General features: G+C 43.0%; 3 protein-coding genes across 4 annotated transcripts in view; 1 reads left to right on the top strand and 2 right to left on the bottom strand.

Annotated features, from left to right (window-relative positions):
- The window catches only part of LOC144670298 (uncharacterized), a 940,207-nt gene that overhangs the window by 231,531 nt on the left and 686,768 nt on the right, over nt 1-21,908 (bottom strand). The gene's annotated exons all lie outside the window — the stretch shown is intronic.
- Nucleotides 363-9,818, bottom strand: LOC144670398 (histone H2B-like). Its single transcript, XM_078532882.1, has 3 exons — nt 9,764-9,818; nt 9,279-9,347; nt 363-810 (listed from the first exon to the last, which is right to left on the bottom strand). The coding sequence occupies exons 1-3, from the start codon at nt 9,816-9,818 to the stop codon at nt 371-373; spliced, it is 564 nt and encodes a 187-aa protein (XP_078389008.1). The 3' UTR covers nt 363-370.
- LOC144670372 (histone H2B-like) lies at nt 17,009-17,569 on the top strand. Its single transcript, XM_078532851.1, has one exon. The coding sequence runs from the start codon at nt 17,016-17,018 to the stop codon at nt 17,391-17,393; it is 378 nt and encodes a 125-aa protein (XP_078388977.1). The 5' UTR covers nt 17,009-17,015; the 3' UTR covers nt 17,394-17,569.

Genomic DNA, 21,908 nt, shown 5'->3' with positions numbered 1-21,908 from the left:
GGTGAGCGGCAAGTCATTAATTTATGGGGCATCATTAACGAGACCCAACAATTGAACGAGAATTAAATCTACATTCACGTGAGGGAGAGGTCGAGTGTGTTCAGTTCTGCCGAAGACTCGAAACTTTAACTGATTTCTTCTCCACCGATGCTGACAGACCTGCTGAGTTTTTCCAGGTAATTCTGTTTTTGTTTTAAAACTACATTACCGAGAATCTCTGATTGAAACGTGATCAAAATAACAATTTCACAATTCGAAATGCTTCATAGCTAAAACATAAATTTAGAAGTAATGTAATGATATAGCTTTTTCAGAGTGATTGTGGGTGGCTCTTAAAAGAGCCGTTGTGTTTTGAATCAGTTCTGGGGTTTTACTTGGAGCTGGTGTACTTGGTCACCGCCTTTGTCCCTTCCGACACGGCGTGCTTGGCCAGTTCCCCGGGCAGCAGCAGGCGCACGGCGGTCTGGATCTCCCGGGAGCTGATGGTGCTGCGCTTGTTGTAATGGGCCAGGCGGGAAGCCTCACCCGCGATGCGCTCGAAAATATCGCTCACGAACGAGTTCATGATGCTCATGGCCTTGGAGGAGATGCCGGTGTCGGGGTGAACCTGCTTCATCACTTTGTAGATGTAGATGGCGTAACTCTCCTTCCTCGACTTTCGCCGCTTCTTGCCGCCCTTCGCTACCGGTTTCTTTAAGGCTTTCTTGGCTCCCTTCTTGGGGGGTTTCTTCTCATCAACCATCGTCACTTTCAAACACAGAATAAAACAAACCCCTTCCGAGCGCCAATTAAATAGACAGTCTGACAGACCTATGCTAATGAGGAATGGGGAAACAATGATTCTGATTGGACATTTAAAAAAATACAACAGCCACTTATTTTGTACTTTTCTCTGATTGCATATTTAAAGACACCAATCAAATTTCGACTTCTCCACCAATCATTATCCCTTTTACTACAATCAGGAAATAAATTTTATCAGGATTCTCTCCAGTCCCAGTTTGTGAAGATACACCGGGAATTGTCGTCTGGTTGTTCGTGCGAGGGGCCCTTCTCCACAGAGGGACTGAACGGAAAAGCGGGATTCCTCCTGGAACTCTTTTAACGTGTGCGAATTACTCACTGGGATATTGTGTGAGTATGTGTGTGTGAGTGGTAGTGGGTTGAGGCTGTGGTACGTCGTGAGAGTGTAGAATTTATTCTGTACCTGTCTTTGGGAGTGTTTAAAACTCATTGTGCGTCTGTCAGTTCAGGATGAATGTGAGTGAGCGGGGGATCCATTCTCAATTTGGGAATATATGCAATTTTGGATGAACTCCGTATCTGTCACCTGCGGCTTAAATATGAGTGCAGGATTTATTCTGTACCTGTCAGTTTATTGAACTACAAATGAGATTCACACCGTGTTTCTCAGTCTCTGACACTGTAGATCAGTGTAGCATTGATTGTATATCTTTCAGCCTGTGCTACTATCCGAGTGTGCACTTTTCATTCACTTTCAGAGCCTGGGACTGTGTTTGAATGTGAGATTAGTGCTGATCCGCAAGGTGAGTGTGGAATTCAGTCTGTATCTGTCAGTTTCTGGTATTGAATGGGAATGTGAGTCATTGTCAATATCTGGGAGTCTTTTGAACATATTCTGCATCTGTTTGTCTTCAGTGCTGAATGTGAGATTACTTCAGTCAGTCAGTGATACTGTATGTGACTGTGGGATTAATTCTGTCAGTGATACTGTCTGTGAGAGTGGGATTAATTCAGTCATTCGGTGGTGCTGTGTGAGAGAGTGGGATTAATTCAGTCATTCGGTGGTGCTGTCTGTGAGAGTGGGATTAATTCAGTCATTCGGTGATGCTATATGTGAGAGTGGGATTAATTCAGTCATTCGGTGGTGCTGTATGTGAGAGTGGGATTAATTCAGTCATTCGGTGGTGCTGTGTGTGAGAGTGGGATTAATTCTTTCAGTCGGTGGTACTAAAATAGATATGAACATACGAACCAGGAGCAGGAGTAGGCCCCTCAGCAGCTCGAGCCTGTTCCGCCATTCAATAAGATCATGGCCGAGGGATAGGCAGTGGCAGATATTTAAAGGGATATTTCAGAATACACAAAATACATGCATTCCAATCAGAAGCAACAATTCCAAAGGGAGGTTATGTAGATGTTTAAATAAGAAATGAGTTAGTCCTATAGTAAGAGCATTTCAGGAATTGAAAATGCAAAATAGGGAGATGGCGGATGAACTAAACAGGTATCGTGCTTCAGTCTTCACCATAGATGACACAAGTAATACCCTGGAAAAAGCTGTAAATCAGGAAATGGAAGAGAGGGAGGAACTCGTGGAAAATTACAATCACCATGGAAGTGATATTGAGAAAATTGTTGGGGCGTCGGGCTGTGAAATCCCCAGGTCTGGATGGATTTCACCCCAAATTCTTGAAAGAAGTGGCTAGTGAGATTGTTGGTGCGTTTGTTTTAATTTTCAAAATTCCCCAGATATGGGGAAGGTTCAATTAGATTGGAAAATAGCGAACGTAACTCCTTCATTAAAAAAGGGAGGGAGACAGAAATTAGAAAGCTAAAGGCCAGTTAGCCGAACATCTGTCATAGGCAAAATGTTACAAGCTATTATTAAAGATAGCAGGGCACTTAGAAAAATTCAAGGCAATCTGGCAGAGTCAACATGGCTTTGTGATAGGAAAATCATATTTCACCAATTTATTGGAGTTCTTTGATGGAGTCACATGTGCAGTGGATAAAGGGGAACCGGTGGATGCACTGTACTTAGATTTCCAGAAGGCATTTGCTAAAGCTCCACATCAAAGGTAATTGTGGAAAATAAAAAGACCACAGTGTAGGGGCTAACATATTGGCATGGATGGAAGATTGGTGAGCTGATAAGAAGCAGAGAGTTGACATAAATGGGTCCTTTTTTGGTTGGCAGGATATGGTGAGTAGTGTGCCAGAGGGATCAGTGTCATTGAGTTAACTAGCACAGAAACAGGCTCTTCAGCCCATCTTGCCCGTGCCGGCCATCAAATCATTGCTGGGCCCTCAACTTTTTATAATGTATATAAATGACTCGATGAAGGGACTGAAGGAATGGTTACTAAATTTAATGATGGCACAACGATAGGTAGAAAGTAAATTGTGAAGAGGACTTAAAGAGGCTACAAAGGGACATAGAATGTTTGAGTGGGCAAAGCTCTGGCAAATGGAGTATAACGTGGGGAAATGTGAAATTGTTCATTTTGGCAGGAAGAATAAAAATGAAGCTCCTTACCTAAATGGTGAGATATTGCAGAGCTCTGCGATTCAGAGGGATTTGGGTGTGCTAGAGCATAAATCACAAAAGGTTAGAATGCATGTACAGTAGTTAATTAGGAGAACTAACAGAATGTTAACATTTATTGTGAGGGGAATTGATTTCAAAAAGAGGGAGGTTCTACATCAGTTATACAGGGCACTGGTGAGACCACATCTGGAGTCCTGTGTACAGTATTGGTCTCTTTATTTAAAGGAAACATTTAAATGTGTTCTAAGCAGTTCAGGGAATATTTATTAGACTAAAACCAGGAATGGGCCGGTTGTCTTATGAAGAAAGATTAGACGGGTTAGCCTATCTTTGTGACTGGAATTTAGAAGAGTAAGAGGGGATTAGATTGAAACCTTTAAGACCCTGAAGAGTCTTAACAGGTTGAATGTGGAGATGATGTTTCCTCTTGTGGGAGAAGCTAGAACTAGGGGGTCATTGTTTAAAAATAAGGGGTCACACATTTAAGACATTGATGAGGAGCATTTATTTCTCTGAGCGCAGTGATTCTTGGAACTCTCTTCCTCAAAAGGCAGTGGACGCAGTCTTTGAATATTTTAACGGTAGAGCTGTATGGATTGTCAGTTATCAAGGGGGTGAAAGGCTATCGGGGGCAGACAGGAATGTGGGGGTGAGGTTCACTTTAGCTCACTTTGCTTTCATGCCCTCATTTAAGTTGAAAATACTCGTCATGGATGCACTCATTTCTCCATCCAAAATGAGTGTAAAATTCAATCATATTATGAACGCTGTTACCTAGAGGTACCTTCACTATGAGGCTCTTATTTAATCCTGTCTCGTTACTCAATACCAGGTCTTGAATACCCTGCTCTCTGGTTGGCTCCAGAATGTGCTGTTTTAAGAAAGAATCCCAAAAACACTCTATGAACTCCTCATCTACGTTACGTTTGTCCATCTGATTTTCCCAGTGGATATGTAGATTGAAATCCCCCATCATTATTGCTGTACCTGTCTGACAAGCTCCCATGATCTCTTCTTTTATACTCTGTTCTACCGTGCAGGTAAATAGTCACCCGTCCCACAAGTGACTTCTTGCCTTTGTCATTTCACGTCTCAACCCAAACCTTAATCATCCTGGATTTCTGAATTTAGGTCATCCCTCTCTAATGTGCTAATACCATCATTAATTAACAGAGCCACCCCTACACCTTTTCCTGACATATTTCATTCCTAAATATCACACACCCTTCAATATTCAGGTCCCAAACTATGTCACCCTGTAGCCGTGCCTCTCTGATGGCTATCAGATCATTCTTATTTATTTATATTATCAGTTAATTTGTTACGTTTCAAGTGCTACATGTGTTTGAAAACAGAACCTTTAGTTTTGTCCTTTTATTATTTCTGTAGCTACAAGGCTTATCTGCTGATTTACCCTTAGATTTATGCTATTTCTCCTTTCCTGTCATGGTCGGTTTACCACTTCTCATATTAATACCTTTCTTTCTTGCCTTGTCTCTACTTTTTGAAAATGTGATCCTTTCCACTATTCAGTTTTAAACCCTCTCTACTTCCCTAGTTATGCAGCTTGTGAGGACACCAGCCCCAGCACAGTTCAGGTGCAGACCACAACGGTACAGAAAAATCTGAAAGAACACCCAAAACTGGTGCCAGTGGCCCATAAACTGGAACCCACTTCTCCCACACCAGTCTTTGAGGCTTGCATTCATTTCTCTAATCTTATTTGTCCTATACCAGTTTGAACATGGCTCAGGTAATAATCCTTTGAGGTTCTGCTGCTTAATTTTGTGCCTAGCTCCTCATACTGACTATGCAGAGCCTCCTTCCTCATCCTGCCCATGTTGTTGATCCCTACATGGACCATGATCACTGGATCCTCCGCCTCCCACTGCAAGTTGCTTTCCAGCCCTGAACGGATGTCCCAAACCCTGGCACCAGTCAGGAAACAGAGCCGTCTGGACTCTCGCTCTTTGCTACAGAGAACAGTGCCATTCCCACTCAATATACTGCCCCATACTACCACTACATTCCTTTTAATGTTCCCCCAACTTGAATGGCTTCCTGTACCACGGTGCCATGGTCAGTTTGCTCATCTAATCTGCAGCCACTGCCCTCATCCAAACAAGCTGGGAGAACATCAAACCTATTGGACCATTGCAGAGGCTCACACTCCTGCCCTCTGGGTCCCATTACCTGCCTCATTCGCAGTCACACCCTCCTGTCGCTGACCATATCCGAAGACCCTACTCTAAGATGTGTGACTGCCTCCTGATATAAAGCATCAAGGAAACTTCCCCTCTCGCTGATGTGTCACAGAGTCTGCAGCTCAATGAATCTGAGTTGAATTTCCTCCAGCCGCGAACATTTACTGTAGACATTTCGTCTGGATCACAATGTTATCCAGGAGTTCTCACATGCTGCAGCTTGGACACGTCACCTATCATGCCATCCTTAATGTGTTTTAAATAATTACTTATTTATGTTATTCAGTTATTTATGTTACTTTCTTATATACTTTATTTTCTATACCACAAATTTGTGTACTATTTTAAACCTTAGGGATAGAATCAACCTTACACACTTACTGGATATTCAGCAAACAGCTAGCTCCTTTCCCTGTATTAGAGCAAGAACCAATTCCTATGGGGTGAGAAGGATAGAAGAAGGGAACAATTACCTGTTTTCCTACCCCACCCTTCACCGAGCTCCAATCTCACCGAGCTCCAATCTCACCGAGCTCCAATCTCACCGAGCTCCAATCTCACCGAGCTCCAATCTCACCGAGCTCCAATCTCACCGAGCTCCAATCTCACCGAGCTCCAATCTCACCGAGCTCCAATCTCACCGAGCTCCAATCTCACCGAGCTCCAATCTCACCGAGCTCCAAGTCTTCACTCAGTTTGCCTTGGCTGCACTAAAGAACCCTGAATTTATAGTAAGCTGAACTGGGGCAACAGTAACCAGATTGAACCAGTTAGCTAATTAACTAATCAACTCCTACAGCTGAGAATGAGTTTACTCTGTCTGAACTGAAAGAAAGAATTTAGCCTGTTTACACAGTACTTTCCAGTTACTCCTAATTAGAGACTAGATTAGATTTTAAGGGCAAAATTTAAGAACAAAATTAACACTTACATCTCCCCCCTCACCAAACTCAAGTCTTTAGCCAGCTTGATCAGCTGCATTCTGTTTGGTACTGTATGTATGAGTGAGATTAGTTCTGCCTATCTGTGGTACGGCAGATGAGAGTGAGATTAATTCTGTCCGGTGGTGGTACTGTATGTGAAAGCAGGATTCATTCTGTCAGTCTTTGATACCACATGTGAATGTGGGGTTAATTCTGACAGTCTGTGGTAATGTTCTTGAGAGTGGGATTAATTCTGTAAATCAGTAGCATGTTTGTGAGAGTTGGTTTAATTCTGCCAGGTGGCAATACTATATGTGAGAATAAGATTGATTTTGTCTCTGTCAAGCTCCTGGACTCTGTCCGAGTGTTAGATTCATTCTGCAACTCTCAATTCCTGATGCTGTGCACGATTGTGGGATTCATTTGTCTCTATCAAACCTAAGTTCTGAACGTGTGTTCATGAATGTTTTGTGTGTGTGTAAGTTTGTGGTACCGTGTGAATTTCAGATTCTTTCTCCATCTCTACATCTCTGGGACTGTTTGAGGTTCATTCTGTACCTATCAGTCAGTTCCACTGTGTGAGACATGCGATTCATTCTGCAGTTGTCTATCTCTGGCACTGTCAGTGAGTGTGTGATTTATTCTGTTTCTGTGTATCTCTGGTGCTGTGAGTGCCTTGGACTTCATTCTGTATGTGTCAGTGCCTGGAAACGTGTTGGATTTGTTGGGGACTTCCCTTGTCCAGTTCTTTATGAATGTGGAGTTTATTCTGTTGCTCTCAATCTTTGATGAAAAGAGTTAAAATAAGTCAAAAGATGAAGAAGTTATACTGCATGAGAAAAGGGGTGCTGATTGGTTGGCAAGTTGACTCCAATTGTTCGAGGTGTTGTCATGAAGAATTCACCAGGGGACTATTGCCCTGCATGTTTTTGTTTAATTCAACATAGGCACAATGCCTGGACATGTTCCTTTTGCCAATAGATAAAAGGGCCCTGCGCATGATTATATGTAGCACTTAGCATCTGTAAGTGAGTCACATTGTGAAGAATAAGGAATTTCAGTTACTTAGTTGGTGAAGTAGTGGCCATTTTCCTCAGAGGAGTGAAGGTTGAGAGGAGAGGATAGAGGTATTCAAAATTATGATGAGTCTGGACACACCAGATTGAGAAAAACTGTGCCAACTACTGGATGGGTCAAAGACCAGAGGGCACAAATTTAAGGTAATTGACAGAAGCGATGGATACTTTTTGGAGAAACTTTTTCATGCAGTGAGTGGTTAAGATCTCAGAAGTGGGTCCTGACACTGCTAGAGGCAGATGTAATCAAGGTAGACAGGAGAGAATTGGATTATTATCTGAAAAGGAAGAATGTGCAGGGTTGTGGGCAGAAGGTGGGGAATGACACTAGATGTATCACTCATTTGAAGCCTGATGTAGACGCAAAGGGCTGAACCTCAATGTGTGCTGTGACAGTAATACTGTGTGTGTGTGCATGTGCGTGCAAGTTTAGGTGTGCTTAATTATGTTGATTATCCTTCTGTCAAACTCTGGTGCTGCAGGTGAATATGGAATTTGTTATGTTTCTGTCAGGAGTGCTGCTGGGTCTGAATGTGGGATTATTTAGATTATGTTAATATAGTTCAGTAGTCCTGTATGCAAATCTGAGAATCAGTCTGTAAGTAGCATCCTTTAATTGTGAATTTGTGATTATTTCTGACTTTCCTTGGTACCATATGTGTGTGTCAGATTGATTGGTGTCATTCAGGCTCAGGTATTGTGAGTGAGTGTAGTAACAGACTGCATTTGTCAGTGTCTGGTAATGGACATGTGCTCAATAATGATTCTGAATCTGTCAGTCTCTGCTGCTCTGTGACAGTGTGGGATTCATTACATAACCTTCAGTTTCATGGACTGTTTACCAATCTAGATTCATTCCATGTTGAAATGTCAGTACAGGAATAAGCAATTGATGTTGTTGGTTTAATGGAATATTTGCAAGTTTGGCCTCAAATGAAATCCCATTTTGTGTAATTCTTGTATGTGAAACTCCATTGTTATGCAAGTGTAACTCAGTTTATACTAATCAAATTAACGCTGTGTCATTCAATCTGTTTCTGAGTGAGAATTTTAAACTTGGCTGTTGAGCTCAATTTGCAATGATAGAATTAATACAACATCTATCAGTCTGATACAGTGTGGATTTTTCAGATTGCTCTGTGATTTGTATCTCAATTTGTACTAATCATTTTGATACAGTATCCCTTAGTTTAATAATTTGGGTGAGTTTCAAACTAGAATCTGAGTTTGTATCTTTCAGTTTTATCTGGTAATAATGTAATTGCAGCTAAGACTGATTCCCTGATCAATGCTGCCACCATCACCTCCACTTTTTCCTTCTCGATCTTTTTCTGAAAACCATATTTGTAAATATTCAGCACCCAGTCCTCCCTCTTTTTAAACCACGTTTCCTTCATTGCCACTACATCATATTCCCACATTGCCATTTGTCCTTCAAGCTCATCAACCTCATTTATCACACTGTGTGTTTACATACATGCATTGTAAACTGGTCTTTGCATTCCTCATAGTGCTTCTTAATCTGCCTCTATCTAATATGGCATCGCTTCCTTCTCCAGTATTATCCATCACTCTCCCTCCTGTCTGTCCTTAGTTCTTTCTGGTACTTCTGTAAGATGGTGACCAACCTCTGCCAATTTAGATTAAACCTTCACCAACCAGCCTAGTGAACCATAAACTAAAATTGGACTTGGTGCCTGTGCTTGCAAAGTACAATGGATCAGAACTCCACCAAGTTAACCTCTTGGCCACCTCTGCTCCCTGTGAGTGACACTGTACTTACTGTGTGTGAGGAGCTGACTGCACTTCCCCTTGTGTTGTAGAATCACAACATTTATTCTGCTGCTTTCAAGTATTTGCATATCAGAAGGAAAAACATTGTTAATTATAACTTAAGAAGAGGTGAAGTAGAAGATACAAAGAAACCAAAACAATTATTAAATTAATAATCATTCCGAACAACCGCAAAGTCAGAGGTTCAAGAAGGCAGCTCACCACCACCTTCCCAAAGGCAACTCGGGATGGGCAATAAATGCTGGCCCAGCCAGTGAAGCCAACATCCCGTGAATGAATAAAAAATGGTAAGACAAACAGGGTCAGTGTCTGAATCCACTGCAGTCCTGCAGCACTCAGCTGCTAAACACCAGGGACTTTGTTCCTGTTACAACAATTTCCTGCCATCCAGAAACAATCCACTGCTCCAGGAGTGGGACTGAGTGACGGAGCAGGGACTATTGTGTAGGTCAGATTTCTATTTGCCGCTCCCATGGACTAACCGTTCAAGCGAAAGCAAACAGCCGCTGTTTAAAATGTGTCTCTGCATTAGCGGCAGTTTGAAACCATCTTCTACCACTCACAGGCAGTGCTGGGGAAGGCAGCGCGCATGCGCAGAATGCTGCACACATTCCGGAAACACAAATATTGAACATATCCGGCACAGAACGAGGACATTCGGCCCATCGTGTCGACACCGGCCCCCAAATAGTTTGATCCAGCCTCACGTCACTTTCCAGCTCTTGCTCCGTGAGTTCTGTCAGTCCCAGCAGCTCAGTGCAGATCCAAGTGTTTGTTAAAGGCAGTGATGCGCTGCTCTCCCCCAGCTCTGCCTGGGACTGGAAGAAGATGGTTTCAAACAGCCGCCAATGGAGAGATCCCGCTCCCGGGGGAAGGGAACAAACAGCAGCCTCCTGGGAGGAGGGAGACAGAATGGCAAGAAGCTGTTATTGAAAATCATTGCTGCTTTCTCTCCACAAAGCAACAATAAACATTTCTGATAAAAGCAAAATACTGCGGATGCTGGAAATCTAGAACAAAAACAAAAATACCTGGAAAAACTCAGCAGGTCTGACAGCATCTGCGGAGAGGGATACAGTTGACGTTTCGAGTCCGTATGACCCTTCATCAGAACTAAAAAATGTAGAAATGAGCTGAAATATAAGCTGGTTGAGGGGGTGGGGCAGGTAGAGCTCGATAGGGGGCCAGTGATAGGTGGAGGCCAAGAAGAGATTGCCAAAGACGTCAGAGACAAAAGGACAAAGGGGTGTTGACGGTAGTGATATTATCTAAATGATGTGCTAACGGGGATGTTAGGGGGAAATAAAGGGATACAGTAATTATTAGGGGCAATCTAGGGGTACACTAAGAACTTATTGAAAGGGAATGAATTACTTAAAATCTCCAAGCACATTGGCAGTAGAAGTTTACCAGATGAACCTTGCACAGCCTTAAGGGCCTGCAAACAACAGAAAGGCCTTGAATAAAAGCAAAAAACTGCGGATGCTGGAAATCCAAAACAAAAATAAAAATACCTGGAAAAGCTCAGCAGGTCTGACAGCATCTGCGGAGAAGAACACACTTAACGTTTCGAGTCCGTACGACTCTTCAAATGAACTAAGGAAAAATAGAAAAGAGGTGAAATAAAAGCTGGTTGGGGGGGTTGGGATAAGTAGAGCTGGATAGAGGGCCAGTGATGGGAGGAGATAGACAAAAGGACAAAGAGGTGTTGAAGGTGGTGATATTATCAAAGGAATGTGCTAGTTGGTGACATTAAGGGTAGAAAGCAGGGCGAGCAAGGTACAGATAGCCCTAGGTGGGGGTGGGGTGGGAGGAAGGGATCGAAATAGGCTAAAAGGTAGAAATAAAACAATGGATGGAAATACATTTAAAAATAATGGAAATAGGTGGGAAAAGAAAAATCTATATAAAATTATTGGAAAAAAGGGGGATCGGAAAGGGGGTGGGGATGGAGGAGAGAGTTCATGATCTAAAATTGTTGAACTCCATGTTCAGTCCGGAAGGCTGTAAAGTGCCTAGTCAGAAGATGAGCTGCTGTTCCTCCAGTTTGTGTTGAGCTTCACTGGAACAATGCAGCAGGCCAAGGACGGACATGTGGGCATGAGAGAAGGGTGGAGTGTTGAAATGCCATTGAAATATAGTATAACCTCAGCTGCAAACTCAGATTCAAGTTTGAAACTCACCTAGACTTTTAACCTCAAGGTACAATAACAATTTGATTCGTACAGACTGAGATAGAGACCACATACCAGTCTGAAAAGCTCAGAGTATCAGAATGGCAGATACTGTATTCAGTCTCACAGAGCAAACTGAGCACAACAGGCAAGTTCAAAATTCTCACAGGCTGCTTGAATGAAAATGTATCAATTTGATTATTACCAAGTGAATTACACTTACACAGCAATGGAGTGTTAGATCCAAAGATACCTGAGCTTTCACAAGTGTGTTCACGCAGAAAGGGATTTAATACTAGGTCAAACTCACAATTACTTTATTGAAACCTACAGCATCAGTGGCCTGTTTCTGTTCTGAAATTTCAACATGGACTGAACCTAGTCTTGTAAACAGTCTCAGAAACTGAAGGATATGCAATGAATCCCACACTGTCAGAGTAGCAGTGACTGACAGATTCAGAATGATTATCAACGACATATCCAGTACCAGAAACTGGCAGATACATACTAAATACTACACTCAAAATTCCTGAGTCTGAATAATATTCCATTTATCTGACACAGACATAAAGTAGCACTGACAGTGAAAGATAGTTACAAAATCACATAAAACACAAACACTCACACAAACAGATCAAAGCTTCACGGTTACATAATCAGACACCAATTACCAAAGACTGGCAGTTGCATAAGGAGAAAACACTCACAGTATCATGGAGTGGTAAATATGGAGTAAATTCCACAGTCACACATTACAAAGTCCGAGAGATATGGAATGAATCTCTCACATGTACAGTACCGAATGCTGACAGATACAAATGACATATTCAAATTGAATACTAATAGAATGGCAAATTGAGAATGAATCACAGATACAGATTGAATCACACATTCACATCCTGTGCGAGGTGCTGACAGACATACAATTGCTCCCACCTTTACACATAGAACCAGAGGCTGACTGGTACAGAATGAACCTGAATCTCACATTGAGCAGAATAGATGGACTGATGCATAAAACCTTCAGAAATAGGAGCTGGGGTTGGCTATTTGGCCATTCGACCTACTCCAACATTCATTAAGACTGATGTTCTACCTCAACTCCACTTTGCTGCACTCTCCTTATATCCCGAGCATCCAAAATCTATTGACCTCTGTCTGGAACATACTCAATGGCTGAGCTTCCAAATCACTCTGGGGTGGAGAATTCCAGAGATTCCCAACAATTTCAGTGAAGACATTTCTTCTCATATTATTACAAAATGGCCAATGCTGTGATCTGAGATGGTGACCACATGTTCTAGATTCCAGAGCCAGGAGAACCATTTTCTCAGCATCTACCCTGACAATCCACTTAACAGTTTAAAATGTTTCATTTAGATCACCGCTCATTCTTCTAAGCTCCAGGGAATATAGAGCTAGTCTACTCTATCTACTCATAAAAAAATCCACTTCTTACAGGAACCAATCTCGTGAACAATTATTGCCCTCCCTCTAGAGCAACCATGCCCTTCCTTATGTAAGGAGACCAAACTGCACACAGTACTCCAGGTGTAGTCTCAACAGTGCCCTGTATAATTGGAACATTTTTCACTCCTATAATCCAATCCTTTGGAACAAACGTGAACATAACACTTCCCTTCCTATCTGCTTGCTGTACCTGCAGATTAACTTTCTGTAATTCATGTACAAGGACACCCAGCTCCCTCTGAGTGCAAACATGTTCCAGTCTCTCACATTCACACATGTTCTTTTTCTCACTACAAACTGGGCACATTCACACCACCATATTGTATTCTATCTGCAATGTTCTTGCCAACTCAGACAACCTGTCTAAATGCCTTAGCAGCTTTTTTGTGTCCTTCTCACAGATTAATTTTCCACCCAATTTTGTATCATCAACAAACTTGAATATGTTCCATTCAGTACCCATCTAAGTCATCAATATATATTGTAACTAACTGATGGTCATGTATTATCAAGAGTAAGTTAGAGCCTACCAATCCAAAAGTGCCCTGTTTATTCCTACACTGTTTTCTGTCCATTTACTAATCCTTGATCCATGCTAATGTTTGATCCCCATTCACAAGTTCTAATTTTGTGTAATAATCTCCTGTGTGGGACCTTTGCAAATCGCTGAGTATAATTACACACCCCCTCAGATTGCAAGGCACTGTGTTACCAAAACAAAAGGAGAACCTTAAATACACATTAAATGACAAACAGAACAGGCAAACAGTACCTGCTTGGAAGATACTGCATGACTCCCAATATTGTACCCAGACTGCAGATTGAACTATGCATTGCAGAACACTCCCCAAACCTCAGAGTATCAACAAACTAGATGAAGCAGATCTTACACACTGGCCAATGTATCAGATTGTATGATATACAGACATTCAGGATTGTGTTCACAGAAATGGAATTTTAATCCAAAACTCTGACATAATAGCTGATTAAAACCCACATCTCCATTAACTCCAGTTAAAACACATTTTATGTTAAACATAGGTCAGACTTACACTCATAATACATAGAACAGAATCTCACAATTGATACAGCAGAGGGAGGCCATTTGGCCCATAGTATCTGTGCCAGCTCTATTCGAGAGCAGCTGAGCTGCTCCCACTGACATATTCTTCCCCACAGGCCTGTTTAATTTTCCTTCTGTTCTTTTTCAATTTCTCTCTTGTCCAATGAGCTCAAATTATCTATTCACATGGACACAATTGCTTCTCTTTATAGACATCGATCATATCCACTCAACATCCATCCTTTCCCAAGGTTAATAGACACAGCTATTCTAAGGCAACGCTTATTACTGATGAGGTTTCAACTGCAATATGAATAACTCCATATTGGGATTTACTTATCTGCCATCCTCTTCTCCATTACCCTTTACACTCTCTGATAGCAGGTTTAGTTGCCCTGAGCTGTGTCTGGTACCCATCTCAATTCTCTGACTGAAGTATAACTGCTTTCATTGGATTTACCTTAGCAAATGAGGAGGGATCTACCGTGGTTTGTACGGTTTTAAACACCACTTTGCAAATTCATACTCCCAGCGAGAAGCCTGATCTACTGAGGATGTAAATCAGAAATTCAGACTTGTATTCTACCTGATTTCCATTGGAATTAATTTCCATCCAGATTCCTGTTTTGCACGACCCAGTGGGGAATCTCCTCACTCACAACACAAGGTCATATAATTACAGGTCTAAAGAGCAGTTGATAATTCTGACACTTTTTAACATTTATGCATATAAAGGGCACTTGATAAGACTGCTCGGTTAAAAATAAAGATAGTCAGCCTGATATGAAAATGTGAACTTAACTCTGAAGTGGAGATATTTTCAGGTAGGCCCAATTCTGACAATCATCTAGAGTGTTAGTGATAATTGGTTACTGTAGGAGATGTGAGCTTTTTTATTCATTCATGCGATATGGGCCCATTCCTAATTGCCGTGGGGTAGGTAGTGGTGAGCTGCCTTTTTGAATACAAATGCGTCGTTTACACAGCAATTGTAGATGGAAGTTCAGAGTCAACTTCATTGCTGTGCTTGGTCCTAGGATCCAATATAAGCCAGACAAGGTAAGGATGGGGATGATAAATCTACTTTCCTAAATATTTGAATGTGTTAAACTTAGCATTTTGAACACTATTCCTGAGATAAATATTAGATGCAGATACACAATCAATCCCAGAGTCACATGCAGCATTAAAGACTGACAACTAAACAATAACTGTTTCTCTCACATACAGTCAAGTCACTCACCATCCTGAATTGGAATTATATCGCTCTTCCTTCACTGTCGCTGGGTCAGAATCCTGGAACTCCCTTCCTAACTGCACTGTGGGTGCACCCACAACACATGGACTGCAATGGTTCAAGAAGGCAGCTCACCACCACCTTCTCAAGGGCAACAAGGGATGGGCAATAAATGCTGGTCAAGCCACCGTAGCCCAGATCTCATGAATTAAAAAAATACAGCACCAGAGACTACTCAGCAAATCTTACACAACACCAGACACTGAGACATACAGTATGAAGACCAATACATGCACAGTAAAAAAGAGACTAACACAGAATGAATCCCAGCATGCACACTGTGCCAGAGACTATCAGATACAGAATGAATTCCACAGTCACAATGTACTGGAGATTGAAAGACATACATAAAAAAAAATCCCACATTCACCACAGTGCCAGAGAGTGACAGATACAGAATGAATCCCACATCACACAAAGCACACTCACTGATAGATACAGGGTGATTCTCAAATTGTCCCAGAGATGTAGAGATACAGAATGAATCTGACATTCACACTGTACCACAACCTAAGAAACACAGAGGAATCTCAGAGCCAGGGACTAATAGAGACAAAATGAATCCTTGATTTCTGAAGACATCCGGCACTGAGTTACAAAATGGCATCAACGCTTACACAGGGTACCAGAGTCCAACAGAAACAAAATGAATTGCAAGCTCCCATACAGTGCCACTGATTGAGAGAGAATTGATCTCACTCATATCCAATACTATCCATTGAGGCAAATTATACATTTAACAGTCTTTGGTGCTCTATGTGACAGTGGGATTACTTCTGTCAAAAATTGCAACAGATGGGCCTGTTGCGAATGAATCACACACTATGAATCAGTACCAGAGACTGACAGATACAGACTGAATTTCACACTCCCATTCAGCAACGGATGTTGACAGCTACAGAGTTTATCTCACATTCACACACATTATCAGACATTGACAGTGAATGAGAAGTTCAGACTCAGAGATAGTACCACAGACTGAAAGACATCGAATCAATACAACTCTGACCTACAATGCCAGATACTGACAAATAAAAAAAATCATTAACATACAGTTACAGAGACTGACAGGTACAGAATAAATCCAATACTTTTCGTGGCGGAGAGAAACACATACTGATTTAATTTCGCACTGGCGTGTAGTCCCAAGAATCGAATTATTTCATTTACATGCATCAATAACGGACAGATGCACAATGAGCCTCAGGATATCAAATTAATCCAACATTGAGACATGGTCCCATCAAGTCACAGATACAGAATAAATCCAGCCCTCGCACACTGTACCACGGCCTTCCAAACAGTGAAGGAACCCCACACTCACACACAGCATCAGACAGTGAGTAAATCACGCACATTACCAGAGCCTCAAAATTCCTGAAGGAACCCCACATTCCTATACAGTCCCTCGCACCGACAACCAGGCGACATTTCCTGGTGGATCTTTACACACTGAGAAACTCCGGCTGGAGAGGGGCTTTGTAAAATGTATTTCCTGATTGTAGTAAGGAGGCTTATGATTGGTGGAGAAAGCTAAATATGATTGGTCCATTGATCTATCCATTCACAAAATCACAAAAATAGGATACGTATTTTGTTTTAAATATGTCCAATCAGAATCATTGTTCTCCCATTCCTCATTAGCATATATCTGTCATACTGTCTATATAATGAGCGGACGGACAGGATTTGGTTTATTTCTGTGTGAAATTGAGATTGAAGATGGTTGAAGAGAAGAAGAAACCAGTTGCTAAGAAGGGCGCCAAGAAAGCGGTGAGTAAACCGGCAGGAAAGGGCGGCAAGAAGCGGCGAAAGTCGAGGAAGGAGAGTTACTCCATCTACATCTACAAAGTGATGAAGCAGGTTCACCCCGACACCGGCATCTCCTCCAAGGCCATGAGCATCATGAACTCGTTCGTGAACGATATTTTCGAGCGCATCGCGGGTGAGGCTTCCCGCCTGGCCCATTACAACAAGCGCAGCACCATCAGCTCCCGGGAGATCCAGACCGCCGTGCGCCTGCTGCTGCCCGGGGAACTGGCCAAGCACGCCGTGTCGGAAGGGACAAAGGCGGTGACCAAGTACACCAGCTCCAAGTAAAACCCCGCAATCGACTGAAAAACACCCGAAACACAACGGCTCTTTTAAGAGCCACCCACAATCTCTCTGAAAAAGCTATACGATTGCTCCACTTCTAAAGTTATGATTTTTACTGTGAAGAATTTTGAATTATCTAATTGTTATTTTCTTTTTGTTTCAATCACAGCAATTCTCGGTAATGTAGATTTAACCCTCGTTCAATTATTGAGTCAGGTTAATAATGCCTCATCAATTAATGACTTGCCGATTACCCTCGGCGATTTGTTTTAAGACGCGTTAATATTCGACCCCTTTCCATGGTTTTCGAGAGAGTGTAGAGAACGCAAATGCGTGAATAATCGATCAGTTCATTTCCTATCAGCCCCGGTTGTGCTGCAATCTTCAGTCTCGACACTGGCAAAAATGTTCAATTTTGTCTGTCATAAATATCTACAATATACCGTCCGTTTGCAGAACGATGTAAATGGGACTTTCTGCGGCTGCTGACAGGGTTTCATAAAGGATCGAAATTGATCCCCGGATCACGGATTCTAAAAGCGATTTGGAACATTGGATAAAATGTGAAATAGTCCCATCAGGGACGCGTATTTTTAAAACTTCCAATTCGTACTATGTTCTAAGAAGTCTGTTCTTTTTCATTTCTTTTTTAAAATTTGGCGGGCTTTTAAAATTTGAAAAGAGATCGGTTGAAATATCAAAATTTGGCGCCGTTTTTTTCCGCCCTCAGCCCGTGGAGTCTCCGGATTGGTGAGTTCAGTAGATATCTGATTGGTGATATGAACAACATTATGAGACGCAGCACAAAGTGACCAATCAGCAATGCCCGCAGCACCATTCCTCCCGAAGCTATAAGAGAAGCGAATGTGAGAGGATTTCCTCATTCTCTGTGAAAGTATTTGTGAGATTGTGAAATGTCTGGAAGAGGAAAGACCGGCGGTAAAGCTCGCTCCAAGGCCAGATCTCGCTCCTCCCGGGCTGGACTGCAGTTCCCGGTGGGCCGTGTTCACAGGCACCTGAGAAAGGGCAACTATGCTGAGCGTGTGGGTGCCGGAGCCCCGGTCTATCTGGCTGCTGTGCTCGAGTATCTGACGGCTGAAATCCTCGAGCTGGCCGGTAACGCGGCCCGGGACAACAAGAAGACCCGCATCATCCCCAGACACCTGCAGCTGGCCGTCCGCAACGACGAGGAGCTCAACAAGCTGCTGGGAGGGGTGACCATCGCTCAGGGCGGTGTGCTGCCTAATATCCAGGCCGTGCTGCTGCCCAAGAAAACCAGCGCCGCTGCGGGCTCGAAGACCAAGTGAAGCGGCCATTCTTTAACCTAATAACCCAAAGGCTCTTTTCAGAGCCACTCACAGGATCATTGAAAGGGCTGCTCACTGTCAGGAGATGGAGTTATTGTAACGTTGATTCCAGTTTTATGACACTAAAAGATACAATATCAGTTCGATGAGTATGAACTGAGCTGTAACTTTCATACTAATCCTAAATCTTCAATGTCAGATTGAGAATACTGTGCCAGTTCCAGACTGATCTCCATTTTACATCCATATCAAAATTCTCACTCTGAATCAGACTCAGTGTTACAGATCAAATCGTTCAGTATAACCTGAGTTACACCCGCATCCCAAGTGAGTAGCAGGTTGAAAGATACATTATCTTTCACAAATGTGTTCACAGTGACAGCCATTTAACACTGGGCCATAACTTACAAATATTGTTTGCTTAATAGCTACCACATCAGTGGTCTGTAACTGAGCTGAAAATTTGCATCGAATGAATCAAAACGTAAACAATCCCAGAGACTGAACGTTATACAATGAATCCCATACGCAGCCACATACACTGAGTGACAGTGACTGACAGATAGACAATAATTCTCAACACACGTTCAGTGCCAGATGCTGAAAGAGGCAGCTGTTTTTTTTTCCCCGATATTCATTCATGGGATGTGGGCATCGCTGGCTAGGCCAGCATTTATTAGCCATTCCTAGTTTCCCTTGAGTAGATGGTGGTGAGCTGCTTTCTTGAACCGCTGCAGTCCATGTGGTGTAGGTACACCCACAGTGCTGTTAAGGGAAGGAATTTCAGGTTTTTGACCCAGAAACTGTGAAGGAATGGCGGTATATTTCCAAGTCAGGGTGGTGAGTGGCTTCGAGGGAAATTTCCAGGTTCCTATATGCCTGCTGCGTCCTTCTAAAAACTGGTTGTCGTGGGTTTGGACGGTGCTGTTTCAGGAGGAATGGTGAGTTTCTGAAGTGCATCTTGCAGATGGTACACACTGCTGCGACTGTGCATCGGAGGTGGATGGAGTGAATGTTTTTGAATGGGTTGCCAATCAAGTGGGCTGCTTTGTTTTGGGTGATGTCTAGCTGCTTGAGTGCGATTGGAGCTGCACTCATCCTGGCAAGTGGAGAGAATTCCATCACACTCTTGACATGTGCCTTACAGATGGTGGGTAGGCTTTGGAGAGCAAGGAGGTTTGTTACTTGCCGCAGGATTCCTAGCCTCTGACCTGTGCTTGTAGCCACTGTATCTATATGCCTAGTCCAGTTCAGTTTCGGGTCAATGGTAACCACCAGGATGTTGATAGTTGGGAATTCAGCAATGGCAATGCCATTGAATGTCAAAGAGCGATGATTAGTTTCTTTCTTGTTGGAGATGGTCGTTGCCTGGATCTTCATTGGTGCGAATGATAATTTCCACTTGTCAGGCCAAATTTGGTTAATGTCCAGGTCTTGCTGTATTTGGACATGGACTGCTTCAGTAGCTGAGGAGTTGCGAATGGTGCAGACTATTGTGCAATCATCAGCAAATATGCCCATTTCCCACAGTTGATGGACAAAAGTCATTGTTAAAGCAGATGAAGTTTATTGGGCCTTGGATATTCCCCTGGATAACTGATATCCTGGGACTCAGATGATTGATCTCCAACGATCACAACCACATTCCTTTGTGCTAGAAATGACTCCAGCCAGCGGAGAGCTTTCCCCCTGATTCCCATTGACTCCAGTGTTGCTAAGGCTCCTTGATGCCACACTCTGTCAAATGCTGCCTTGATGTCAAGGGCAATCCATCTCGCCTCCCCTTTGGAGTTCAGTTCTTCTGTTCATGTTTGAACCAAGGTTGCAATAAGGTCAGGAGTTGAGTGGCCCCGGTGGAATCCAAATTGAGCGCCAGTGCCACTTGTTAGCACTGTTGATGACCCATTCTATCATCTTAGTAATGATCGAGAGTAGACTGATGGGGCAGTAATTGGCCAGGTTGGATCTGTCTTGCTTTTTTTATAGAGGACAGGCCTGGGCAACTATCAACATCGCTGGATAGATACTAGTGTAGCCATACTGGAACAGTTTGGCCAGGGGCGCAGCAAGTTCTGGATCACATGCCTACAGTGCTATTGCTGGAATATTGTCAGGGCTCATAGCCTTTGCAGTGCCCAGTGCCTTCAGACGTTTCTTCGTATCATGTGGAGTGAATCAAATTAACTGAAGATTGGCATCTGTGATGCTGGGGACCTCCGAACGATGCCGACATGGATCAGCCACTCAGCACATCTGCATGAAGGTTGTTGCGAATGCTTCAGCCTTATCTTTTGCACTGATGTGCCGGGCTCCTCAAAGTTTGACAATGGGGCTATTTGTGAAGCCTCCATTCATGACTGAATGTGGCAGGACTGCACAGTTAGATCTGACCCGTTGGTTGTGGAATTGCTCAACTCGGACTACCACTTGCTGCTTATGTTGTTTGGCACGAAATTAGTCTTGTTTTGTGGCTTCAGCAGGTTGACACCTCAGTTGTAGTTATGTCTGGTGCTGTTCTTGGAATGCCCTCCTGCCCTCTTCATTAAACCAGGGTTGATCCCTTGACTTGATGGTAAGGGTAGAGTGGAGAATATGCCGGGCCATGTGGTTACAGATTGTGGCTAAGTACAATTCTGCAGCTGATGACCCACAGCACCTCATGGATGCCAAGACTAGAGGTGTTAGATCTGTTTGAAATATATGCCATTTAGCAGGGTGGTAGTACCACGCAACAAAATGGAGTGTATCCTCGATGTAAAGATGTGTCTTCATCTCCATCGGGACTGTGCGGTGTTTACTCCTACCGCTCCTGCCATGGACAGATACACCTGCCACAGGCAGGTCGTTGAGGATGAGTTCAACAATGTTTTTCTCCTCACCATCTGCTGCAGACACGGTCTGCGGTGGTGCTACAAGGATATTTTTGGTGATGGACCCACCCAGCTTGCGTTCTGTGCCCTTGCCATCCTCAGTGCGTCCTCCAAGTGGTGTTCAACGTGGACGAGTATTGCTTCATGAGCTGAAGAGTGGATAGTGGGCGTCACTATGTTTAATCTGCAAGGGGTTTCCTTGACCATGGTTGACCAGATGCGGTGAGACTGGAATCGATTTTGAGGACTCCCAGGGCAACTGTTATATCTGCTGGTGATCTGTCCTTTCAGTGGTGGTGGTATCTGGGAGATTATCAGTAATGTTCCCATGAGTATGACTA

Source organism: Cetorhinus maximus, chromosome 31 (assembly GCF_964194155.1).
Source record: "Cetorhinus maximus chromosome 31, sCetMax3.hap1.1, whole genome shotgun sequence".
NCBI classification, from domain to species: Eukaryota; Metazoa; Chordata; class Chondrichthyes; order Lamniformes; family Cetorhinidae; genus Cetorhinus; species Cetorhinus maximus.
The sequence above is the reverse complement of the archived record's forward strand: the minus strand, read 5'-3'. Positions and strand labels throughout refer to the sequence as shown.

Coding starts and splice junctions, on each gene's coding strand:
- LOC144670372 (XM_078532851.1), top strand. CDS start 17,016: ATGGTTGAAGAGAAGAAGAAACCAGTTGCTAAGAAGGGCGCCAAGAAA.
- LOC144670398 (XM_078532882.1), bottom strand. CDS start 9,818: ATGCAGAGACACATTTTAAACAGCGGCTGTTTGCTTTCGCTTGAACGG. Junction 9,348..9,763: donor TTCGCTTGAACGGTTAGTCC/ATGGGAGCGGCA, acceptor ATATGCAAATAC/TTGAAAGCAGCAGAATAAAT. Junction 811..9,278: donor CAGTCAGCTCCTCACACACA/GTAAGTACAGTG, acceptor TCATTAGCATAG/GTCTGTCAGACTGTCTATTT.